Consider the following 24,275-nt stretch of genomic DNA (forward strand, 5'->3'; position numbering starts at 1 on the left):
ATTGATCAGTATAATATTAATTTAACAAAAACTTAATAAAAGCAAGCATTTTTTTACTAATTTGAGTCATAATCTTCAGGTTGAAAAGTACTTTGAAATACAGAACACAGAGTTCAAAAAAACCAAACATAGTATGATATAATTGGTTGCCTCTGACACATGATCAATGATGTCAAACTAGGTTTACAAAAGATATCCGTGCATGGAAATCTTTTAAGTTGGATTAAATCAAAGTGGGGATGTATAATGAAATCTTGGTTGTAGGCTACCTCAATGTTATTTTTACTAGTAAGAACTCAGGACGGTGGAGTATGGACCCTTTTGAATAGGATATATCGCATGCCGGCAAGAAAAGTGACAACTCAAAAATGCAGTATTTGAGAAAAATCTACTCAAAGAATACTATAAAACTTATAGTATAAGCTGCTTTTAAATTTCAGGCAAGTATTTATGGCAGTAAATTCTATTATATTCTATAGTATAGTAATTATGGATCTGTAGCTCTGCTCTTGTCAAATGTGAGGTGTTATCAGTTAAATATATATGAGGTCTTTGAGTTATGTCACTTTTCTTGCTTTTCTAATAACTTTGTTATTTTGCAAGATAGAGATGTGATACTTGTTGTGAACGTTGGGGCACTTCATATGTATTTTTCAATGACATAACCTCAAAATTGCCATTTTTTGAGTTGTGTCACCTTTCTTGCTGGCATGCGATATATGCTCCTTAATCTGTTTCTTCAATGATTTTTAGTGGCTTCAATGCATACTAGGTTTTTGTTAAACAATTTGACCTTGAGATGGATGGAACACACCCCTGGAAATAAATTGTAACTTATTGGATCTTTTGAGTTCCTTAATAATGAATAAACATACAATTCCATTTGTATGCCAGATTGCTAAATGCAATAATATTAATCTGCTTGTAAAGATTGAATAGGTGATGGTTAAAACAGACCACTTTTATATTTTGGACATTCAGATTTATTGTCGTCAATGGAGTGGATTTGGAAATGTCAAATAGCGATTTTATGAGGTTTGGATGATATCTGTGATCCTCCAAGATTCCAAACTCTGATTGTTTCCAAATTCAGTCCACTGACAATGATAATTCCAAATGCCCAAAGTATAAAGTGGTCCAGGTTAACCATCTTTAAAACCTATCCAATCTTTTCAAACAGAACCCTACTATTTATTCATTATTAAGGAACTCGTAAGATCCAATAAATTAAAATTCAATTCAGATTGTCTATTCCATCCCCCTTAAGGACAAATGGTTTTACAAAAAACTAGTATACATCAGAGCCACTAAAAGATCATTGTAGAAATGGATTAAGGAGCATATATATTCTATTAAGAGACCTAGCTTCTACCAACCTGAGTTCTTGCAGGAGTGAAGATGACATTGATGTAGCCTATAACCAAGATATCATTATACATCCCAGCTTTGATTGGTCCAACTTAAAACACCTAGAGAGGTTGGAAATTTTCAAAGCATCTTTTACAGACACAGTAATTAATTACAAGGAGACAGAAACAATAAATTAACAATTAAGAACTGTGTGTGTGTAAAGAAAAGGGAAAATTAAATCTTCCTAAAATAACAATTAATGACATGTTTGGTCCAATAATGCAGTAATTAACATTGTAAAAAATGTGAAAAATGTCACAAAGTAACCTCAGTTCACTGATAAAAAAAATTACATCACAAATAATAAACTGAATTCAAAAAATTACATATGTAACAACCAAACCCATACTCAGCAGAAAGAATAATTCATCACTAAACACCTTTGGCTGTTGAGAAACATTTATTTGCTATACACATAGCAACTAACAAGTCATATACATAACTTGTTAGTATGCATCACATTAATATTTGGTTAGTCAGGCATCAGTATTTTGAATCATCAAGAATATTTTATTGTCAGTAAATTAAATTCTTAATTTACTCTAGTATTTAGTATACATTAAAATTGATAATAAAAGAAATAAATAAAAAAGCAGTAATTTTTAATGTGGTCTTAAAATATGATATTTTTAGGAATTAAAACTTTAAAATAAATATAAAATTAATAATTATAATAATAATAATAAGCTATAACTCTGGCAGACAGTAACAACATACTTTAAACACTGAACACCTGGACATAGCTCAATACACAAATAATATACACAATATTAAGTAGCCATTAGCCTAAAAAGCTCTTGATGGCAGGCATACCTACACCTAGTTCAGGACTATGCTGTCAAAACTGCATCAAACTACTGGCTGACTAGGAGCTGCCTGTTTGGAGAGACTGAGAGGTTTATGGCTGCCATTCAAGATCAGGTCATAAACACTAAAAACTATAAAAAATACATCCTGAAGGAAAGAAACATCACTAACAAATGACTCTTGCAGAAAATGCCACATTCTGCCAGAAACAATACAACATATAACTTCTGTTTGCAAGCTCTTAGCATAAACAGACTATTTACATAGGCATTAAAACAGTACACCTCTAAACCTTAAAAGTACAATTCCAGAATAGTTTAATGCAGATAAAACACAAACGTTTTCGATCTACATAGATCATCTTCAGGTTAAAGCGTTCTCAAATGGAATGCAGAAAATGGAACATCCTTAAGATTATTTGAAAAAACATAAACAAGAATTTAAAAAAATTTTTTAAATAATTTTTTTAAATTGACTGTTCCTGTTGGTATAAAGGTTGCCAGGCATAAGATAATTGTTGTTCATCTTTGAAGTCGATGCAACAGCCCCTCTTTTCAGAAGCTCTCAAGATTGAGTATCTCGAGAGCTTCTAGTGTCCTGATTTGGTCATCATGCTTAGATTGCCGTATAATGAAAGCTTTGCCTAGATAAGCTTGAACTTCGTTGTCTGTGGCATACCTGGCTAGAGCGGTATTGTATTTTCTTTTATCAATATCATATTTGTGTTCCACAAGCCTTATTTTGAATGATCATGTGGTGGTACTGATGTATTCAAGATCACATTCGAAACTATTGTCTCTCAATGGAATCCTATAAACTCCTGGTATTCTAAGCATGTCGGTGTTGTCCTCTCCATTTCTGAGGATATTATAGATAGTGGGAACACGTTTATACATTAATCTATCACCTTTCTGACAGGCAATTTTTTTATATAAGCTTCTCATGTTGTGGTTATAATCTATAATGATGCGGGTGTTGTGAGTGTTCCCAATCTGTGATATACTGGTATTGTTAGTGGGTGTAGAACGAGTGCCCCTGTTGGAATAAGCATTAACTAAATTATGGATAAGGTGTTTTTGGTAACAATGTTTTATAGCTATATCCTCCAGATGTTTAAGCTCTTTTAACTCTTTAAGCACTGAAAATGTTTTCTATTCATGTACTAAAGACTAAATTGTTTTTACCCCTCAGACTACGCAGGGAACTTGTATACTAAAACCTGTCAAATCACTTTTCCATTGACCAATTTTCCATTTTGTTTTGAATGAATAAGGCTATTTTAAGCCGATTTTGTTTTTAAAGAGTTAATGGAACAAGAATTAAAATAGGCAAAAACAAAAATAAATAAATAATGAAAATCCTACTTCGGGCATATAACAAACATCACAAAGCTCGATGCGTATATAGAAATATCGCCAAATATTTGCCTAAATAATCCGGCTATAACCCGATTATTTAGACAATCATTTAGTGATGTTTCTATATGTTACTATTATGGCAAGTGAGGTTCCCAATCACAACCTTAAAACAAATCACAGCCAGTACATTTAAAAGCTTAAAAATATTTACACTATCATTTAGGTATACAACAGCATCAGGCCTTAAAAAAACCATGAAAATAATAATAATAAATACAAAAAAATCCTTAAGAGTAAAAGACAAATCACAAAAAAATAAACACCATTATTATTGAAAAGTGCCATATTAGTAAAATGCTGTAAAGCAAGGTATGCCTGTAAAATGACTATCAATAAAAGAAAGTTGAAATTTTTTAATTCAACAATTTCAAAATCTATTGATTTTATCAGAAGTCATATGTTTGTAAAAAGTATCAAACTGCTGTAAATCCATATTAATAAATATCAAATAATAAATTATTATACATAAATGTGGTACTATAAAAATATTACACTTGTAATTAATAATTTATTTTAATAACTAATTTTTTACCTTCTAAAAGATCTCTTGCTAATCCAGGTTCAGCTGAAGTACGAGCAATAAATTCAGACAATATAGTTTCCATTCTTCATTATTAAAATTACCTGAAATTAATATATGATAAAGACTAAATTTATGATACAAATCTAAATACAATAAAATTCAATTAAATCTCTTGCAATTCTAAAGATTTTGGATAGGAAAAGATACATTGAATTAATACATTATTACTGTTGAAGAATCAAATTACTTGATATTAATCAGTTATTCTGCATGTATTTCCAACAGAAAACATAAGGTAATACTTATTGATATTGACAAATTTACATTCTCATTAAAAAACAGATGAAACACCTTTCTTGTTGAATTATGAAATATTCAATATTATGATTCACAGATTTATCAACAATGAATCTGCTAAAATTATTCAAAGAAATCAAAACAAAATTAATGAGTATAGTAGATTCCTGATTATCCAAGATAATGTGGATTGAAGCTACCTTGGGTACTTTAGCAAATAATAAACTTAGATAACATTGAACATTTGGTAAATTAAATAAATAAATATATATTGAATTTGGATTCATTAACATCTCTGATTTTCTCTATTTTTATGTCAAACATAATCTTAATACATTGAAAATATTTTATTGTATAATTAGAAAGTTTTATTTTATTACAATTGTGTTTATTAAAACAAATGTAAACCTATAATTATAATTAAAATTTTATTAAGCATTTTTAACATTTGTATTGACATGAGAAGTCAGAATAAAAATAAATTCTTTTAAAAGTTCTATAACTCTAAGTATCATGCATTGTTTGGCCAACATTAAAAATCAAATACAAAAGTCATGGACTGTTTTACATAGTATTCTTTAAAAATATATATTAGACCATAATTAAATTTACTCTCTTTTTGCAATTTGCTCTTGCATTTGTTCATGTAAAATATAACACTCTAAAAACCATCAAACTGGCAGTTTAAGGTCGTCATAAAATTCTTCTAAATAATGAAATAACTCCATGTTACACAATCACACCAACAAACAAACCATTATTTATGAAATTAAAACACATGTGAATGCAATATTAGATATATAGAAATTAAATCAAGACAGAATGTAATTTTTAAAAATTGTTTTTAGTACAAAAATATAAATGAACAATAGAAAATAAATATAGTTGAGCAAAGTTTTCAAACAAACTACTTTAAGTATTCAATATAGAATGTTTTGTATAGGTTACTGAGATTAGGAAGGTAAGGCTTTCAATTGAGTAAAATAAAAAAGGTTGGTTCCTTACATAATTACAGCAAAAATAAACCATTATCATGAAACTTTTTCTTAAAAAAAAATTTCAACATTTATGAAATGTTTTTGTTTTACAATAAATAAACAAAAAATTAACATTAAAAACCTTAAATCCTGTAAAAATAGAACATTTATTATTGTGTGAGGACCTGGGCTAGCATTTTTGTAATTTAGAGAATTTAATATTTGTTCAAAGAGAAAAAAAGCTATTTAAGCCCAAGATCACAAATATCACAGAGAAAGTACATGAGATTTTCTCTTTGACAACATTTCCTTCATAAATGACATATCATCCAGCAAAAACCTACTCATCAAAGAAACTTTTGCCAAAAATCAGAGATTGGACTAGCAGCCTGAATGGAGAGGGGTGAGAACCAAATAAAAGGAAAAGTGAGGGTTTGCCTGTCTACCTTTTCAGTGTGATTATCTGTCGCAGTACTCTGCCATCGCTGATCTTCTCAGGTTCTAGTCATTTCCACCGGACCTTAGCCACTCTGGATTACATAACAATTTGACTTGAACCAGTTATGACCAATTCTGGATATTAATATCACAGATTATTACCTAGACTTAAGATTCTCAGTAGCAGTGAAAGACTCTCCTCCCACTCTCCAGAAAACCCAAGCTAGCCAGTGATCACAACTTCAAAGGTATTTATCATCATGCATGAAATTGTAAACTGTAAACTTAACTCACTCCATTTGTTATAACATTAAATTGGAAAACAAATGTTTGTTGAATTGTTATCTACATTGTAGAGTGAATTACTTCCTTCTCTGTCAACTTCCTCTTCCATCCCCTTACCCTAAGTTCCCACATACATGGCCACTCACACATTATTCAAAAGGTTCCTGTGGGCCAAAAGTCACAGATGGTATCAGACCTGACCCAAGGGGGTGATGTTGAACTTTTCACATTATTAGAACTTTTTTCCCAATAAATATTTTTTTCAAAAATTTTGGGTGTACTATAGATTACTCCCTATGGAATTTCAGGACTTTGATTATATATTTGAACTCAGGGGACCGAGACAAGTTCAACGGTACCCTATTTTTGGACCGAAAACGAAAAATAAAAAAGTTATCATACTTTTTAAGTTACCATACTTTTTTAATGCTCTCATGCAGACGGCACCATAGTTGCTAGTATTGCCATCTTGCGGTAAAGTCTGCAAACCGTGACGTCAGACTACGGTCATCTCCCGGAGGGTTAAACACGCGATATGAGAGCGGAGAGAGCAACGCGACTTCCGATCATCGCGCGATCGCCACTTCGGTTAATGTTACTTATGGCAGCGAACATGGCGGCCTGACTGACCTCTCGTATGGGCGCCACCACACGCCACCATGTGCTAAACTAGTGATCGATTCACGGTAGTTCTTGAACAAAGTAAAAAAGAGGGAGAAACGTCTACTAAAGGCAATTTTAACGGCAAGCGACGGGACTCCAGATCGCGATAGCGAGGCCGACTTAGCGGAGAGCGACGCGACTCCCTATCATCGCGCGATCGCTGGAAAAAAGTATGATAACTTTTTTATTTTTCGTCTCCGGTCCAAAAGTAGAGTATCGTTGAACTCGTCTCGGTCCCCTGAGTTCAGATATATACCCAAACACACGAAATTCCATAGGGAGTAATCTATAGTATACCCAAAATTTTAACAATTTCACATGTCCAGAACATAATTTTAAAAAAATATTTTAATTTAATTTTTCTGTAATCCAATACACAGATATCAGTGATTAAGAAATGAAAAGCATCATGTTTTTGATTTCTTAATCAATTTTACACAGTTTTATCTGTTATTTAAATATTTGAATAATTTTACCTAATAAAACTATTTAATTAGATTCATTTTCATGACTCCCCATAATATATTTTGAATAATATTGATGTGATTTTACAAACCACATGCAGTAGAATCTATTATTGTAAATCAGTTTGGGATTCATCTATACTGATGTTAATAATTAACTGATAACATTAAGTGAGATAAGTAAATAAAACCATGATTAGTCAGAAGTGCAGACACTTCTAACTAATCATGGTTTTATTTACTTATGTAACAAGATGGTTTTATTTACACATTATGTAAACAAGATTCTCGTACAAGGCAGCTGCTTTTTAACGCTCTAGTCAGAAGGGCATTCTCACACTCATCAACCAAACAAACCCTGGCAACTGAGTTAGACCGCATTAGAAAGTTAGCAACCGAGCACGGGTTCTGGACTCTGACACGCCACTTGGTCAAATGGCACCAATGCATAAAGCATGCCTCCACTGCAAATAGTAATGCCGACTTGCAGCCAGACGGTTCGGGAAGGCTCTCCATCACATTTAACCCATACCTTAAGACAGTGCATAAGGAGATAGCCAACGAACATAACACACAGATAGCATACAGATGTCCTACGATTTTCCGTATCCTACGGAATAAAAAAGAGCCCCGGATTGCACCAGGCTCCCCTAGTATCTATTCTATCCCAATCAGGGACAACAGACAGAACAAAGACTTGTTATACATCGATTCGAACAAGCGTCCCTTAAAACACTCGTATACGAGAACACCAGGCGATAATCTGGCACGGGAGACTCACCACAGCCCTTGCCACGTTTGCATCTGATCCTGAGGTCAAGGCATGATTTGAGAAAGCTACAGTCATCGTAAACACATCCCACCAGGAACATCTCAGGTGGCTAGAAACTATAGCCATCTATAATGCCGGCTAGGTAGCCACGTCATCAACTGGAAGGAAGAGCTGAGTCTATCTCTGGCCTGGCAATCCCTGTTAGATGCCAACTCGCACCTACCTACTCGGTGGGATCAAGTATGTTATTCGGTGGGATCAAGTATGTTATTCGGTGGGATCAGGTGTCATTCCGCCAAAGCGGGTCATGCACCTGCAGTGCATGACCCACTTCAGCAGAATGACACCTGATCCCACCGAATAACATACACTCCGTCCAGGGAATTCCTTAACCAGTTGACCTGAAGAAGAGCAATGTGCTTGTTTGAAAACGTTTGTCACCCACGATATACAATATATACGCGTTACGTGCCGGTTACAGGTTCCAGAGAGTGTAGGGTATACAAGTTTTATGTAAAAACAGCCTAAATGTTTATTTTACACATTTAGGCTGTTTTTACTCTTTTTAGTTAAGAGTTTTCATGTAAACATAAATTTATAAACTTGTTTCCAATCTGTAGGTTATTTTAATTAGTAAATAATTTGTAATAACAAAAGACAATCAATTTATTTTGATTATTTATTTTAACGACAAGTATATGAAAGGATCAAATAAGTATATTTATATTATTTAAGTATTATTTATTTAAGTAACATTTCACCTTCAATCAGATATTAACAATTCAAAAATTTGAAGAAATCATTGATAAATACAGCTGGGACTCCTATTGCCAACCACTTCCAGTAGTTGGGCATGTAAGCCATGTGTAATTAGTCTATTGAAACTATCTTCACATAAAGCATCATGAGATGATCCCCTTCTCAATGACATGTACGAACAACAGGTTGTCTCACAATGATGGGAAGAATTATTGTGCAACACCCCTTCTGATAGTTAACCACGTAGTGAGTTATTGTCAGGTCTTTAGAAGATAATGCAAACTCTGTTTCAGTTGCATATTTTCTACAAAATACCTATTATTGAGCTTGCTCATCCTTTCAAGTTGTCACATTTCTCAGGCTCTCGATGACAGAAAACCCAGTTGTCAACCACCATAAACAATTGTGCAGCCTGCTAATTGACTACTGGGTGAACAGCCAGTGAATTTTTTTTCATAATGTAAACAAAGGTCTAATGAAAAATCTTTTTTTTCTTTCCATGACAACTATAGAACAAACTTTATTTTCATATATGAATTTTGCATTTTTGTTACAACACATTGTAACAAAAAATATCAAAGTCAAAACAGCTTTAAATGATCAACTACTGGTGCCATTACCCTATTATATTGAATAAATTAAATCTTTGACACACTCAGTTTAAATATCATTCTACAATTGTTTGATATGGAAAATAATAGTTTGAAATGGAGTCAACTTGATCTGACAAATGAAAGATTCATCTCAAAAACCATTTTAGTAATATTAAAGACTGACTTCTTTAAAAGTATAGCATACAATGATTAATGTTGAATAAATCAATTATTATTAAATGCCTGAACATCTACTAGAAGACAAAAAGTTAATTTTAATCAGAATAAACAATTTTAGAATTCAGAAGCTTAATATTCTTTCTACTAATAAAAGGAAAAATAAATTTCTTTTATAAATGCATTAAAAAAATAATTCAAGAAAATAAGTGATTTATTAATGCAAATAATTAGTACAAAATGGCTTCATCTCAATGTTGTCTCTTACAAACAGAAACAGTACTTGTAACAAGTACCGGCCTATCAATAAACAGACCAAGAGCGCGACAGAGTCAGACAATTTGCAAAAAAAATTCCCAAGGTTCCGACACAAATTCAAAACGAGGCTCTTGGAACAGTAAGCAATATCTTCATCCAGTCACAATTCAAAATATAAAATCCATCCAATAAACAAAGTGCCGATAAATGTATCACACTAACCTTATAATTCTTTGCAGTAAATTTTGTAACGTATCACAAACATTTTCGGTCCACCCTAGGACCTTCAAGCAAAGTTCCAGAGAAAACCTTTTCTGGTGCAATTCCCGTTCTATTCCGTTTCTGACGCATTTTATTTTCTTTCGAATTTCCTTTTTAAATTAACAGCCAACGCAGACACACACGGTTAGAAATTTAAAATTTATAAAGAAAATTCGAAAGAAAATAGAACGTGTCGGAAATAGAATAGAACAGGAATCGCACCAAAAAAGGTTTTCTCTAGAACTCCACCTGAAGGTCCTAGGGTGGACCAAAAATGTTTGCGATACATTACAAAATAACTGCAAAGCATTATAAGGTTAGTGTGATATATTTAATTCAAAATGACATTTTTCAAATCAAATTCAAGTTTTGTTTGTTATTAATTAAAAATTGAAGTTTATTTTCAGAATTTAAAGTCAATTATAATATCTTTTAATTTCAAAAAACAATTGTATCTTGACAGTTTATTTATTATTACACTGATAAACTATTTCAGTGTAATTTATTTTTATTAGTTGAAAAATCACGATAGATTTACCTGTTATAATTTCTAAAACTTCCAATTTTAATAATTAAAATTCAAAAATTGAATATAAAAACCACTTTGGGTTTAAATAACGCTGTCATCAGCAACAGGTATCTTTCAATTCTCAATTCATAATACGAATTTATAATAAAATTCAGTATAAATGAGAGGAAACAGTCCAATGTCACAGTAGACTTGAAACGGAAATGTCATTAAAAATCAAAGCAATTGATGCAACTGCAATACCTCGAAACACTGATTTACGTATAAATCATAATACCTTATTACCTTAAATATATATACCAGTTACAGCCTTTAAAACGAAATATATTCTCTCGCATAACACTTACCAAATATTACGACATCCACGACGACTATTTTTAAATATTCGTATCGACTCGTTCCTTTGCATAATAAACAATCCGGATTTAAAATTTAGTCTACGTGCATTGTAGTCCTAGTAAAATAAACCTGTAAAATATATTATCCCATTATAGCTTATCTAAATCTAATATAGCATCGGTATAATATTTCAATCATAACATGGCCGACCTTGGTTATTTTCGTACAGCACACCCTAACTGTTTGTTTTTTCTTTTTTCTTTTTTTTTCGTTTACGAAAATATTAGTCAAAAATTATTTCAAATAAGTATAAAATCCTCATTTAAAAATTATTATTTTTATTATTATAAACTTTTTAATTTTTTTATTATTATTAATATAACGTATTTATAAAATAAATATTAACTTTTATATATGTGATCGGTAATAGGATGATAAGTTCTACTAAAACATTCAAAATTATTTATTTAAAATGATTTCAACAATGGCTTTTGTTGTTTGTTCATTATTTATCTGTTTTATTTTGTCGCTTCTGGCTTTTATGTTTCTTTCGGAACAGTAGTGCCCGAATTAAGGCCCGCGGCATACGCTAATCCGTCCGCGAACATATTTGATACATTACTTATTAGTGATAGAATTAGATCTACTTTTAGTACGTACATATATGGAATATACATCCACTTTTATAGGTAGGTAAGTCACAAATATTTTGTGACCTACCTACCTATGATGAATTATGCGCAATTTGGTCTGCCAATCAAAAAGTTTGAACACCGCCGATTTAGAAGATAGAAACTTGGAAATGGTTTTACTTTTGGGAAGATGGATCAATTTAACAATGACAGATTATTAAAAGAATCCTTTTGAGCGTATTATAAACCGAGAGTATAATTTCTAATTCTTCATCCATGTTGACCGATTTCATACAAGTCTTTTTTTCAGAGTTTTGACACTGTTTCGCCCTGAGGCCACGCTTATGTTCCTCATCCATTTTGATCAATTTTGACAAAAATGTAGTGTTTGACATTGTAATGCAGTCATCCAAATCATTTAATTCTTATGGGCCATAATGAGCAAGTAATAACTAATTGAGCGTGGAACTATTTGTGACCAAGGGCGTGCCAGTAGTGTCTGGCACCCGTGTGTAAAACTTTAGTTGTCGCCCCTACACCCCTCCCCAATAAAAAAAATCACTTTATAAAAACGTATCAGTAAGTAAAAATGAAATACAAAATATAATAATTATAAGTTTATTGAACAAAATGCAAAAATTACAAAAAGAAAAATGTATAAAAACAATAAACACAAGGATACAAAAACAAAAATAATTTATGTTATTTGGCGAAAACAACAAATTTAAATTATATTAGAACAGATGTATTTTATCTTATCTTCAGAGTGGCTTTTTTTTTTTTTTTTTTTTTACTTTTTCCAGCCTGGGAGCACTAAGAAGGATTCTTTTAGCAAACCCATTATGGGTTCGGCTAGGCCCACTATGGTGCGTGCAGCTGGATGGCGAGAAACGGGGGCCGACATATCCAGATGGAATAACCCCCGAAAAATTCCTGGGGATTTCTCGGCCCGTTCGTATTTGATCCCGAGTTCACCAGAACGGTAAGCTGTCACCTTGACCGCTCGGCAATCACGATTTATATAAAAATAAATATTTTTATTAACTGTACAAAAAAAGATTATGAATAGAACTACATTGGAACATGATAAAAATAATGAAATTATTGATGTTATTAAAATGTTTTTATTAAATACAGTCAAACCTGTTTTTATGCGGTGGATAGGGACCGCATTAAAAAAAACGCATAAAAAAATCGCACGAAACTTCACGAGGGGCTATAAAAAATAGTTTTCGCAACACAATTTAAAAAATATTTTTTATGCGGTCAACAGGGACCGCATAAAAAAAGTCTCACATAGAAAATAACTCAAAACCGTACGAAATAGAATTCATTGACAACAGATGTCAGCACTTGACTGCATCGTCTGGTCTATCGTCTGTTTTACATATTTTTGTCCAGGTGATGTTTTGTTGACTTAAAAAGTAAATTATTTCATTTTTCGCATATTCATGCAATAATATTACTATAATAAGTGCATTTATGCTATAATAAGTTTATTTAGCTATAATAAGTCAACGTGAGACATGACAAATCGCACGAGACTAGTCGCCAACTATACCCAAGGTCCTAGAATATATTCTAGGACCTTGAACTATACCGCACAAATAAAAAATCGCACAAAAAAACCGCACAAATTAAAAATTCGCATTAAAAAAATCGCACAAATAAAAATCGCACATAAAAAGAGCGCATAAAAACAGGTTTGACTGTAATTACTTAAAGAAACTTCTTGAGAACTGGCTGAGGCATATATTTGAAATAACATAATAATAATAATAATAATAGCAAAAAAGTTAATAATCAAAGTTCAGTCAAATATTTTAAATTAACATGTGTCAAAAACATGTTTGATAAACTAAAAAATGAATTTAAAAAGTTTAATATAGTAATAATACCAGACCAAAGAAACAAAATACAAAAATATATTGTTCTGAATAAAGTAGAAAAAAATACAAATGATTTAGAAAAAGTAACGTACTCTATAGATTTAACTGTAGTGTTGAAAAAAATGGTATATATAAGATAAACATAAGTTTAATAATACGGGTGAAAGAACATATAAACGCAATCAAATATAATATGCATAATTCAGATGTAGCTAAACATTGTAATTTTAAAGGTTGTGAAATAGTGAAAGATTCAATCCCAGGAGGATGGTATGATTTCATCGATAAAAACAAAAATAAATTAATAATTAATGGCGTAATAATGTGTGTATAAATATACAAATTAGCCGTAAAGCTCAAACTGTGGTAGTGGGTAATATTAGTCCGGTGTTTCTGTCGTGTAGCAGTTGTTTCAGCTAGTTCAACTGAAGTGTTTATTGTGAGTATATATCCATCACTGTACATTTATAATACTTTAATTGTAAAAAAAAAGTCAATTTTAGTAAATTGTATTTAGTGTTCCCAAGGCCAAGAAAGTGATGATTTTGAAACTATTACACTTGTGAGACATCACCTGTGATAATTTTGAATTTGTAATATTTACAACGGCCTTTTAATGTATTTTTATAATTTATATTTATAAGGTGACCAACTTTTTTATAATGAAAAGGAGGGAACATAAATTGAAGGAAAAAATATTGTAAATAAAAGAAACATTTTATTCATTGCAATAATAACACACTATAATAATCTCTACTGCATGCGCAGTGGCGTAGCTAGCATAAGTGACACCCGGGGCGGATATCGTGGTGTCACCCCAAGTCATACCGTGGGTGTCACCCTTCTTAACTGTTTTATAAAACAGTATCGGATTATTGAATTGTAATATGCCCGCACTCGTGCAAACTTGAACGCTATATCGAATAAGCGATTTTTTTATTCATGGCCTGTTGAGTCGGTCGAACTTTCCATGACTTAATGTTACAGGATACCTGCATTAATGCAAGGGATGCTGAAGGGCTACCATCTGCATGGAAGTACTTAATTAAAAAGTTTTTTGGGTTAATGTTACCTTAGGTAGCCAAGATGGCGGCTCGTCTCTGATTCCAGCAAGGAAACAGTGGGACGCACGTTCTAACCTAACTTAACCTAACCTATTCTAATAATTTGGTTGCTAATAATTATGGTAATTTATTAGAATAGGTTAGGTTAGAACGTGCGTCCCACTGTTTCCTTGCTGAAATCAGATACAAGCCGCCATCTTGGCTACCTAAGGTAGCATTAACCGTTTTTTGAAAGTTCATAATTTATGCCTTGATTTTTTGTTTATGCATTTCTTCGTATATTATATACGATATTATTATATAATGTTATAATTGTTGTTTAGAGTGTATTTATATATATACGAGTTATACGTATACTGTAGTTTGTTATAATGAATTTTTTTTTTATACATGTATATACATATTTTGTTATAATTCTTCCGTTAATTTTGTACTGTATTTGAATTCGTTCCATTGTATTTGTATTCGAATTGATATATTTTAGAACATATTTATTTTTCTCATTTAACCTGAGGATGGCCAATAGATTTGGCCGAAAACGTTAGTTACGTTTTTTTAATAAATTTTTCAGCAACTTAAGGTGTTGTGATGTGGTTTACATTTTGCTGAGTGAGTTTACTTGAAGATATATCCTTACAACAAATAAAACAATACAATACAGTATATTGTGTTATAAATGAATTTTTATTCACGGTTAACTGATGGTGATTCTGTTGACATAAATGGGTAGAATTAGCAGAGGAAATTTCAGCAGTATCTGCGCTTTTGGGCAAAAAAAGAAAGCCTAAGCAATGTACTGAGCTTAATTACAAAGTTAAATTTTACAGTATCAGAAAGTACTCAGCAAACCAATAAACAGATACAAAACACCTTTTCCGTTGCCGAGAAACACATTTAATTCAAAAAACAAACGTTTTCAGCCTAATTTATAAGCCATCTTCAGGTCGAAAACGAAATTGGAACGAATACATTCCATGAATGGAATACAAAAAAATTTAAATCAAAAATTTTAAAAGGGAACAAAAAACCAACGAAACAACATATAAAAAAATAAGTATATAGATAAATTAAGATAAAATACAAATAATAAAAATAACATAAAACCTCTAACAAAATTACTAATTTTCACCGGTTTGAGTTCCTAGCAAATTTTTTAACCATGAACTTCCACGCTGAGGGTAGACTTTCGGCATCCCTCGCATTCAAACAGCATTCTTCCAGCCTACTCCTACATAAAGAAGTATGAAACGAACATAAAAAAAAGGACCTTTAAGAATGTTCCCACTAGAATCATGAAATTTGCCTACAATGAGTGTGTGAAGTGTGAAGCGCGATAGGAATACACAGACACGTGGATTCAATTAAAACGAATTTAATTTCGCGATTAATAATATATACAAATAAGTTCTTTTTGGATTCCCTCAGTCCAATTTCTCTTATTGTCCGATTGTAACAATAACCCAAGTAGCTTACCTTCTTGGCAACTACTTGCCCTACAATACTAATAAAACCCGCGCGATTCTTAACTAACTTAAACCTAAAAGGATAGAAAAGTATAAAAGTAGGAAGTGAGAAGAATTGATAGGACAGTGGGGTACCCTTGTTCTCGCTGAACTCCGATGCCGGCTGGTGGTTTATTCTCCGTGTCTCTGGGTTCGTCAACGTTTCAAATATCTCTACTATAATTTCCTTTCGGGGTCTTTGATTCGAAAATCCAGATCCTCACCTCACGGCTCTCCATTCGGCCCTCGTAGAATTCCGTCTCACGAGCTCGCCGTTCTCGTCCGTGCTTCTTCTTGTCCGGCCGGGGAAAAAGTGACCCTTCGTGACCCAGATTTTACTCGTCCTCCACTCGAACTCTTTGTTCCACACGACCCCCTGGTGGGTGGGGAGTGGGAAGCCCGCGTTCCCAGAAGCCAGAACAATGAACAAAGGAAGTTAGAAAGAAGGGTTAAGAAGGAGAGAAAATTATTAAAACTAATTAAATCTAAAATACATGTACAAAAATATGGCGTACAGCCACAAGAGTATGAGTAGTGTTATGAAAGAGGTTGCTGACCGAAAGGAATCAAAAATGGTTCTAAGAAGGGCCCCAAATTTGTACAAGATCTTGAGAAATGATGAGGATAGTATAAAAGGAGAGGAGAAAGCAGGGGTGTATAGAATTTCCTATGAAAACTTGCAACTGGATATTAAAAAAGATTATATCGGCGTCACCACCAGGAGTTTGGGGCTAAGGCTCAAGAAACGTAGATATAACATCAGAAAGGAGTCTAACGCAACGGTTTTGTCCAAAATGGCGCAGGCACAAGCTCTGTAGTGCATTATGACGTTGATTAATGATGATGATAATAAAAAGATTGTTAATAATAAAAAAAAGTTCTTAAAATAAATTGTTCATTCGAATTCATTAAATTTTTATATTTTTAAATTTGTTCACATAGTCTTTTATAAATAATAGTACATATTAATTAACTAATTAATAATTATATATTCTGGACCTAAGGTTTTTAGGGTTTCATTAAAAATATTTTTTTTGTTAAAATCTTTCTATAAAATTATGCCTAAATATTACGTAAGATAGGGAAGGGGAGGAGGGATCAAAGAAAATATTACAGTTTCTTACACGGGTGGGTGGGGGTCTAGAATGGCCGAAATCGCCCTTACGTAATATATGGACAGTCCCTTAGCAATCGTGGCCACAAATTCAGAAAACATTTCCTACTTTTAAGACGCAAAACTTCTACAAACAGAGATCAAGTCTCCAGAAAGATTATGATAAGATAACAATATACAATCACGTTATTAAACATTTATGCATCAACCACAAAGACACTGCTTGGAAATACGTTTTAGATTAGTAAAGGAGCTACTAACAACAAAGTCTAATTTTAGTTTATTATTTCGCTGATTTATAGTATACCTTTGCTTTATTTTTATTTTATGTATTTATTTTATTTATTTATTCTGAAACTTTTTAAATTTAAATTTTAAAACTTACGTTCTATATTCCAAATTCCAATCAGTTGATGTTCGATACTGAGAACAGCCGAAAACGTTCGATAAATAAAATATTTTGTGCTGTAAATGGTTTCATATAATTCATCTTATTAAAACTTTAAAATTTATGCTAATTTAATTTGTAAACTTTTAAGAAACTGACAATTAATCCCGTTTCTCCATTATCATTTTCTTCTGAATAAATAAAGATAAGAAGAAAACAGTGTGTATTACGTATTATTTTAAACTGTACGATTAGACTACCCTCTATCACGAAAAAATGGCTCTGAAAAGAGCCGTTTGGCTGATAATTTCGAAGAAATTAACAAATTCGGACCCGTCGCGTTGCAACGAAATATTCGTGTTGACTGCCAATTCTAACAAATCTTTCTCCTTTTAGATTTTGACCTTTTCCTTTTCTTAGCGGGTCTGCGACTTGATCTTCTTTGTTTCTTCACGCGTGTCTTGGACCTGGATCTTTTTTGTTTCTTCACGCGTGTCCTGGACCTGGATCTTTTCCGACTTCTCTTCTTCCCTTCCTCGTCTGCTTCGATGCAGATATAAAGATGGATTTCCTTCGTCTCTCTATCCGAAGGGCAATCTTCGCTTTCGGGTTTCTCAGCAGCCTTGTCCATCGTGTACTCGTTTCGTTGCAAAATCTCAACTGAATTTACGTGTTCGAAATCGAACGCAATTTAACTTGGTCGCGTGCTGCTGTTGTTGTGGATTTTGTGGTTTTGTTTGTCGCCGAAAGAGGCGCCGAGAAAAAAAGAAAAAGATTTAAAATTTTTTTTTCGATCTGCATGTTTTATTTTGAACAGCTCGTATGAATGACTAGAAAAAAGTTGTGATGAACGAAATTTTTTCTCCAGTTTCATTCTCAAGTACAGTACCTGCAATGAAGTGTCTAAGCGATTACGAGCTTGCTGCAGCGATCGTGTTTGTGTATGGCCGCGTTTCTTTATGCAGCGAGTGTAGCGAAATGACGTCACGAGCAGTGTTGGCCAATTAGAAACCAGTTTATGTTCTCTGTAAAGCGCTTCTCGAGCGCTGCATAAAGAAACGCGGCCTATTGGTAAATAAATATGTTGGTTGTCTTTATTTTTTGTATATTCGGTGTGCTGTATTGAACAAAATGGTTATGAGGCCCGCGCTCGTCATTCTCTCAGTTATCTGGCCCGTTTTGAAAAAAGTTTGGCGACCTCTGGTATAAGGGGATCGGGATCGAATCTGGAGAATATTGAAAAACTCCAGCAATTTTTTGGAGGATTCATCCTGCGAAAATGTCTTTCTCTCGCTATGTCCGACCTCATCCCTCACCACCTGGTCGCCCTATTGCGGGCTTTTTTTGAACCCATGATGGATTTGCTGAAGAAAGATCCTCTTATTGCTTACAGAGTGAAATGAGTTTAATTAAAACCTATCCAGGCACAAAAGATTACATTACATTTAAAAAGTTACATTACAATTTATTTTTTAAATGAACTGTAATATAACTTTTGAAATTGGCTAATACTTTGAAATGTAACTTTTTAAACTTTATATCAAGATGTTTCATGTTCCACATCCTGTTCTACGGCCACCTCGTTCCCAGATCTGGCCGCTATGGATTGTCTTTTTTGGGATCGCCTGAAAGTATCGGTATACATCGCATACCCACCAGTGTGCATGTTGAAAACTGAAAAGAAGCATAGGAGAAACCTGTGAAACGGTAACACCAGCTACCAGAAATGCTGTGCCATTCATGCTGTCGCGCTTGACCACATTCATATTTGGATTGCCACTGAAGACAGTCATTTTGAACGTGTTCTCTATTTCTGCAATGTTGTCTTTATCCTTTACAGTCAGACATTATCTTCATGTTACGCTAAATATTCTTAAATTGATACCTTTTGGTTATTTTAGCACTGAAACAAGCATGCACTACATGCATACACTCATGCAAAGCTGGAAGATCTCTTTTGACCCTGGACAAATCTTTACGTGGACATCCTCTATGTTGCCTGTATTTAGTTAAATTCAGTCAATCCATTTTAATAAATAAGCATTACATTTTGATTTTAATAGTAAATACTATGCAGTGCACAGTCTTCAACGGGGGGTGTGCGATGGACATTTGCACATTTGCAGTTTGATATTCCAATGCTTTTTTGCGTTGTCGGTTGCATAAACCCATGCAAATTATCAGTAACAATTTTACTCAAGCCAAACCTTTTAGCTTACAAAAACTTCAAGTTTGTTTACATGTAATGATTTACTTGTACCTTGTACAAATTGCATAAACATATAAACTGGCCTTAATATATTGAAAGTAAAGCTTTAGGTATCTGTTGTTATAGTCTCTTTTCTCAGAATTTGAAAATTTTATGTAAATACTAACTCAACACTTTTGAGAATTTGGAGTAATTGGAGAAACATCTCAAAACTAGTTCTGATAACTGATATATCAACTTAAATCAGGACATGTTTTCAAGACTGTAATACCAAAGGAATCTCAATATAAAAATTTTGGTTTCACACAACCCCACTCAAGGCTGTCCTCTGGTCCTTCTTATTTAACATACACAGTATATAAAAACTTGTTTTCTCACTGAAAGTGTTGACTTAAATGTTATCTTGGATAGTTACTCGAATTCAAGCTTTTTCTACATGTCTTATATATATGTTTTCAGTTCCCCTTCCTTTAATTTTGAGTTAATGTCAATAAATATAGCAAATACTAAGTCTAACTAAAATTTGGTAAAAAATATATTCATATTTTGTAGTAGTGGCCTAAGACACTGCTTAAGTTGTCAGAATCTCATGTAATTCTGACTTTCACAGGATTTATTGTAATTATTATTAATTTAGAGAAACCTAGAAGAAAAGAGTTGGAACTCAAAACTGCAACTATTGCTAGCTAGTCAGACGATATTACTAATTATGCTTTCTAGGCTTCCCCCAAAGAATGTATGCTAATTTTCTCAGCACATAACCATTTGATGCACTCTACTTCTGTTATTCTTTCTTTCAAAATTCTCTGATTTTCTTAATGTCTCCCTTCCATTATGCAAGGGAGAAATACTGGCATTCAATCTACCAATGTTTGATATGAAGAGCAATGAAGTATCCCTAAAAATGGAAATGCAAAACCTTTGCTTGACAAGTTTTGGATTACAAAGAAATTCTATGAAAAAATGGCATTGAAGAGAGATACTTTTTAAATGGTATTAATTATAAACATAATTCACTGTATAGCTCACTTAACAGGTTTTAGCAAATCAGAGTGGTAAGAAATTTTTTTCCATTATCCACAGAAGGAAGTGTCCACTTAGCCAAGATAGAAATATGACTATTAATGTGTTTTTATCTGTTCTGGATATTTTTTCCCACTAAGTACAGTTGTCTGCTAAGCCAATTTTAAATGTAGTCAAAATCATGAATCAAACATCCCACACACAAATCCTATTGGAAATGTACCTGGAAAATAAAACAACACAAAATTTAGTATCTAACATTACTGAAAAATAATTAGTGTATAGGATTAAACCAGTACACAAACTAATGCAATAAATCATAAATATAATAAATCAAATATTTAATTACTGGTACTTATAACAGTTGATGATACATAAAATGTTAACTTATATCATTTTTTAAACTAATTGCATTGTTAATTTCCAATAAAGCTTATGTAATTAATAAAGCAATGTGTAATAAGAGCTACAAAATGAAAATCTTATTTTGAAAAATAGAACAATCCATAAACATTTCATACAATTTTAATGTTAATTCAATAAAATTAAACTTTATGTGATTTAATTATTTCTTACTTAAAAAGCTTTGATGTAGAATTATGATAGTTTAACATCTATTAGTTCCATAAAACAATAAAGAAAAATTTTTAAACTTTGCAAGTATTTGTTCTTTTATATCTGATTTTTTGCCAGATTTAAGGTACGTATACAAATTATGTTGAAAGAATTTATTAAAATAATTATATTCTTTACTTCATACATTAATAAACAATAATATATGTATAATTCACATTACACAAACTATTTATCAGACATTTTATTGCAATCTCTCCATACATACGTATGCTGTTAAATATTGTTTTCTTTTTATACATAGGTATAGCATGTGGAAAATGTGTATGATTAAATGGAAAAACTTCAAATATATACATAAATATATTTACTCAAATTATATAATTTATTAAAATGATTTTATTTTCTTTATTGTTTTAATTAAATATAGGTGGACCAACAATGAAAAGTTATTCTGTATAATAATTAACATGTATCATTGCCCAATTTAATTCAGGACAATTTATCTAACAATATATTTCCTGTCACCCAAAATATTAAAGAATGTAATTTACTTGATCCATTCTAATTAGTGTTCCCAATTTAAAGACATGGCAGATAGCACTGTTCTTTACACCTGGGAGGAATTATCCCGAAAAGCACGGAAAAATTTACAGTACACTCAACACGATGTGCCATTCTGTCAATGCTCAGAAGAAAATTAACCTGATAGATGAAAGCAAAAATAATCACTTAATAAAAGCTGCAAAAACTCCCCACATAGTTTCATTGGCATTAGGCTTCATGCTTTCTCCTTCCATGTCTAGATCCAACAATTCTCTGACACGTTTCATTGCAACTTCATAATCGTCATCCGAAAGAGGAGCAAAGGCATTTTCAAGAACATCCGATGCATGAGCTAGAATAATTAAACATAAAAGCCTTTTGTCCATTCTATGAGGGTCATTCACCCATTTACCTAAAACTGCATCTTGAACTTTCTTCACTAATTTATTTTTTGAGGTTGAATCTACCAAAGGATGAGTTGTCATATCAAACAAAACAAAATTCTGTTTTTCAGTAGTCAGTACACCTTTTTCGACTAGATTTTTTGCCAGGCGTTCCCTAACATTTCTTAGCTGGTAACGAAGTTTCAAAGGATTCCAAGTTTCACCTGTAAAATAAAATATTTTAGCAATCAGCAATTAAATATAAGATATTACATTACAGAATATTGTTTTAATAAAAATAATATTTTTGTAAATTAACATACATCAATAGACATTCAACATTTTAAAAAGAAAAGAGTTGGAGGTAGTGTTTACCTGATTAGCATCTGAATAATAAAAATAATCAATGCAATGTTTTAATTTCCAATTATTATACAAATTAAACGAGAACATTACAAATGTTCTCGTTTATTCACATTTATACTTTATCTGCTGTTTAAATAGTATGGTAAGATATTTGATAATTATGTTAATTTCTGGTTTTTATTTACTAACTAGATGATCATTAACATTATAAAGAATAAATCAAGACAGAGAAGAATAACAGAATATAAAAGTGTATCTTTTATTTCAATCACATATTAGCAAAAATAAATTAAATGGTATGATGCATACATTATAAAATGAACATTAATTAAAAACATCAATTTAAATTATTTTATGTACTTGCTAATTACAGATTTTCAACTTTATTCTTGTTCATTATTAAATTTTTCATGATGTTATTAAAAATTTTCAGGTGAAGGTCCTAATTTCAAAATCACAAAGTCACATTTTCCTATTATCAAGATAATTAAGGTTAGATTTAAAATATCTCCTGAAATAATTCCTTTGTAGATTTTAAATCAACAAAAATAAGTTATAAAATATATCTTTTTCCTGTATTTTATGCAATTGAACATTAGTTAACCTTACATATTCATTTGGTAAACAGAAAAAAATATGGACTTGGAGAATGTTTTTACAGTGCCTTGAAGTTTACAATCAGTTGTTTTAATACTGTAAATGAAAAGAAAATGTTATAAGTATATCTTTCATACATATTTTTCAGGCACTTTTAAGTGTTGACAAACATTACAAGTACTATTGTCATTCAGTGTCCATGAGCATCTCTTTCAGATTCAGGTGCAGTACATCATACAATAAGCATCTGATTTCCAGTTTATATATATTTACTATTATTGACTTATATATACAGGGTGGGCCAACGAAAACGAAACGGCAGAGTATTCGTGTTCGTGCAAGCAAATCGCTCAGACAGGTCGATTTTATTCTCGAGGGGACATCTTATGCAATAAAGTTTTTGCGAATCTGAATATTAACTAAACAAACATTTTTTTCGAAATAAATGTTTGTTTAGTTAATACAAAATAAATGAGTTTTTAAAATTTTTTGTTGTCTGTTGTATTCAGAATCGCAAAAACTTTATTGCAAACGATGTCCCCTCGAGAATAAAATCGACCTGTCCGAGCGATTTGCTTGGACGAACACGAACACTCTGCCGTTTCGTTTTCGTTGGCCCACCCTGTATAAAGTCAATAATAGTAATTAATTTGAAACTCTTTTTTTTTTATCAATAGGTGGCTTGATTTTATAGACTTGGTGATTTTTTTTTTAAATGAAAATTATGTGACTGCCAATACAAGAGTGTTAAATGTAGGACTTAATGGTTTCTGGTCAACAAACAAACCACTAAGTTAGTAAAATGACCATCAAAAACAATGTAAGATGGTGTAGTTATTTCAGAAGTCATAAAAACACATTTAGGAATTTTGTAAATTGGTCCCTTCAATTGAAAAACTCTGTAAGTTCACTATAAGATTATTCCATTCTTATGTTATTCACACACATTTTCCTCTAGCACACCAGATTTTTACTAACAGTGAATATATTTAGCAATATTAAATTTGGATACAAAAATT

At 31.9% G+C, this 24,275-nt stretch overlaps 2 protein-coding genes across 2 annotated transcripts in view; both read right to left on the reverse strand.

The window, feature by feature from the left end:
* LOC136989955 (OTU domain-containing protein 7B-like) overlaps positions 1–11,228 on the reverse strand; it is a 30,432-nt gene extending 19,204 nt beyond the window's left edge. Inside the window, 3 exon segments of the mRNA XM_067288264.1 lie at positions 4,168–4,259; positions 10,979–11,099; positions 11,181–11,228. Of these exon segments, the coding sequence (XP_067144365.1) occupies positions 4,168–4,240 (73 nt within the window). The 5' untranslated portion in view covers positions 4,241–4,259; positions 10,979–11,099; positions 11,181–11,228.
* A 9,647-nt stretch (positions 11,229–20,875) lies between these two features.
* sau (Golgi phosphoprotein 3 homolog sauron) overlaps positions 20,876–24,275 on the reverse strand; it is a 29,685-nt gene continuing 26,285 nt past the window's right edge. The window contains exon 3 of the mRNA XM_067288593.1: positions 20,876–22,517. Coding sequence (XP_067144694.1) covers positions 22,093–22,517 — 425 coding nt within the window. The 3' untranslated portion in view covers positions 20,876–22,092. The remainder of the gene's footprint in view (positions 22,518–24,275) is intronic.

Source organism: Centruroides vittatus, unplaced genomic scaffold (genome assembly GCF_030686945.1).
Source record: "Centruroides vittatus isolate TY-2023 unplaced genomic scaffold, ASM3068694v2 scaffold_861, whole genome shotgun sequence".
NCBI classification, from domain to species: domain Eukaryota; kingdom Metazoa; phylum Arthropoda; class Arachnida; order Scorpiones; family Buthidae; genus Centruroides; species Centruroides vittatus.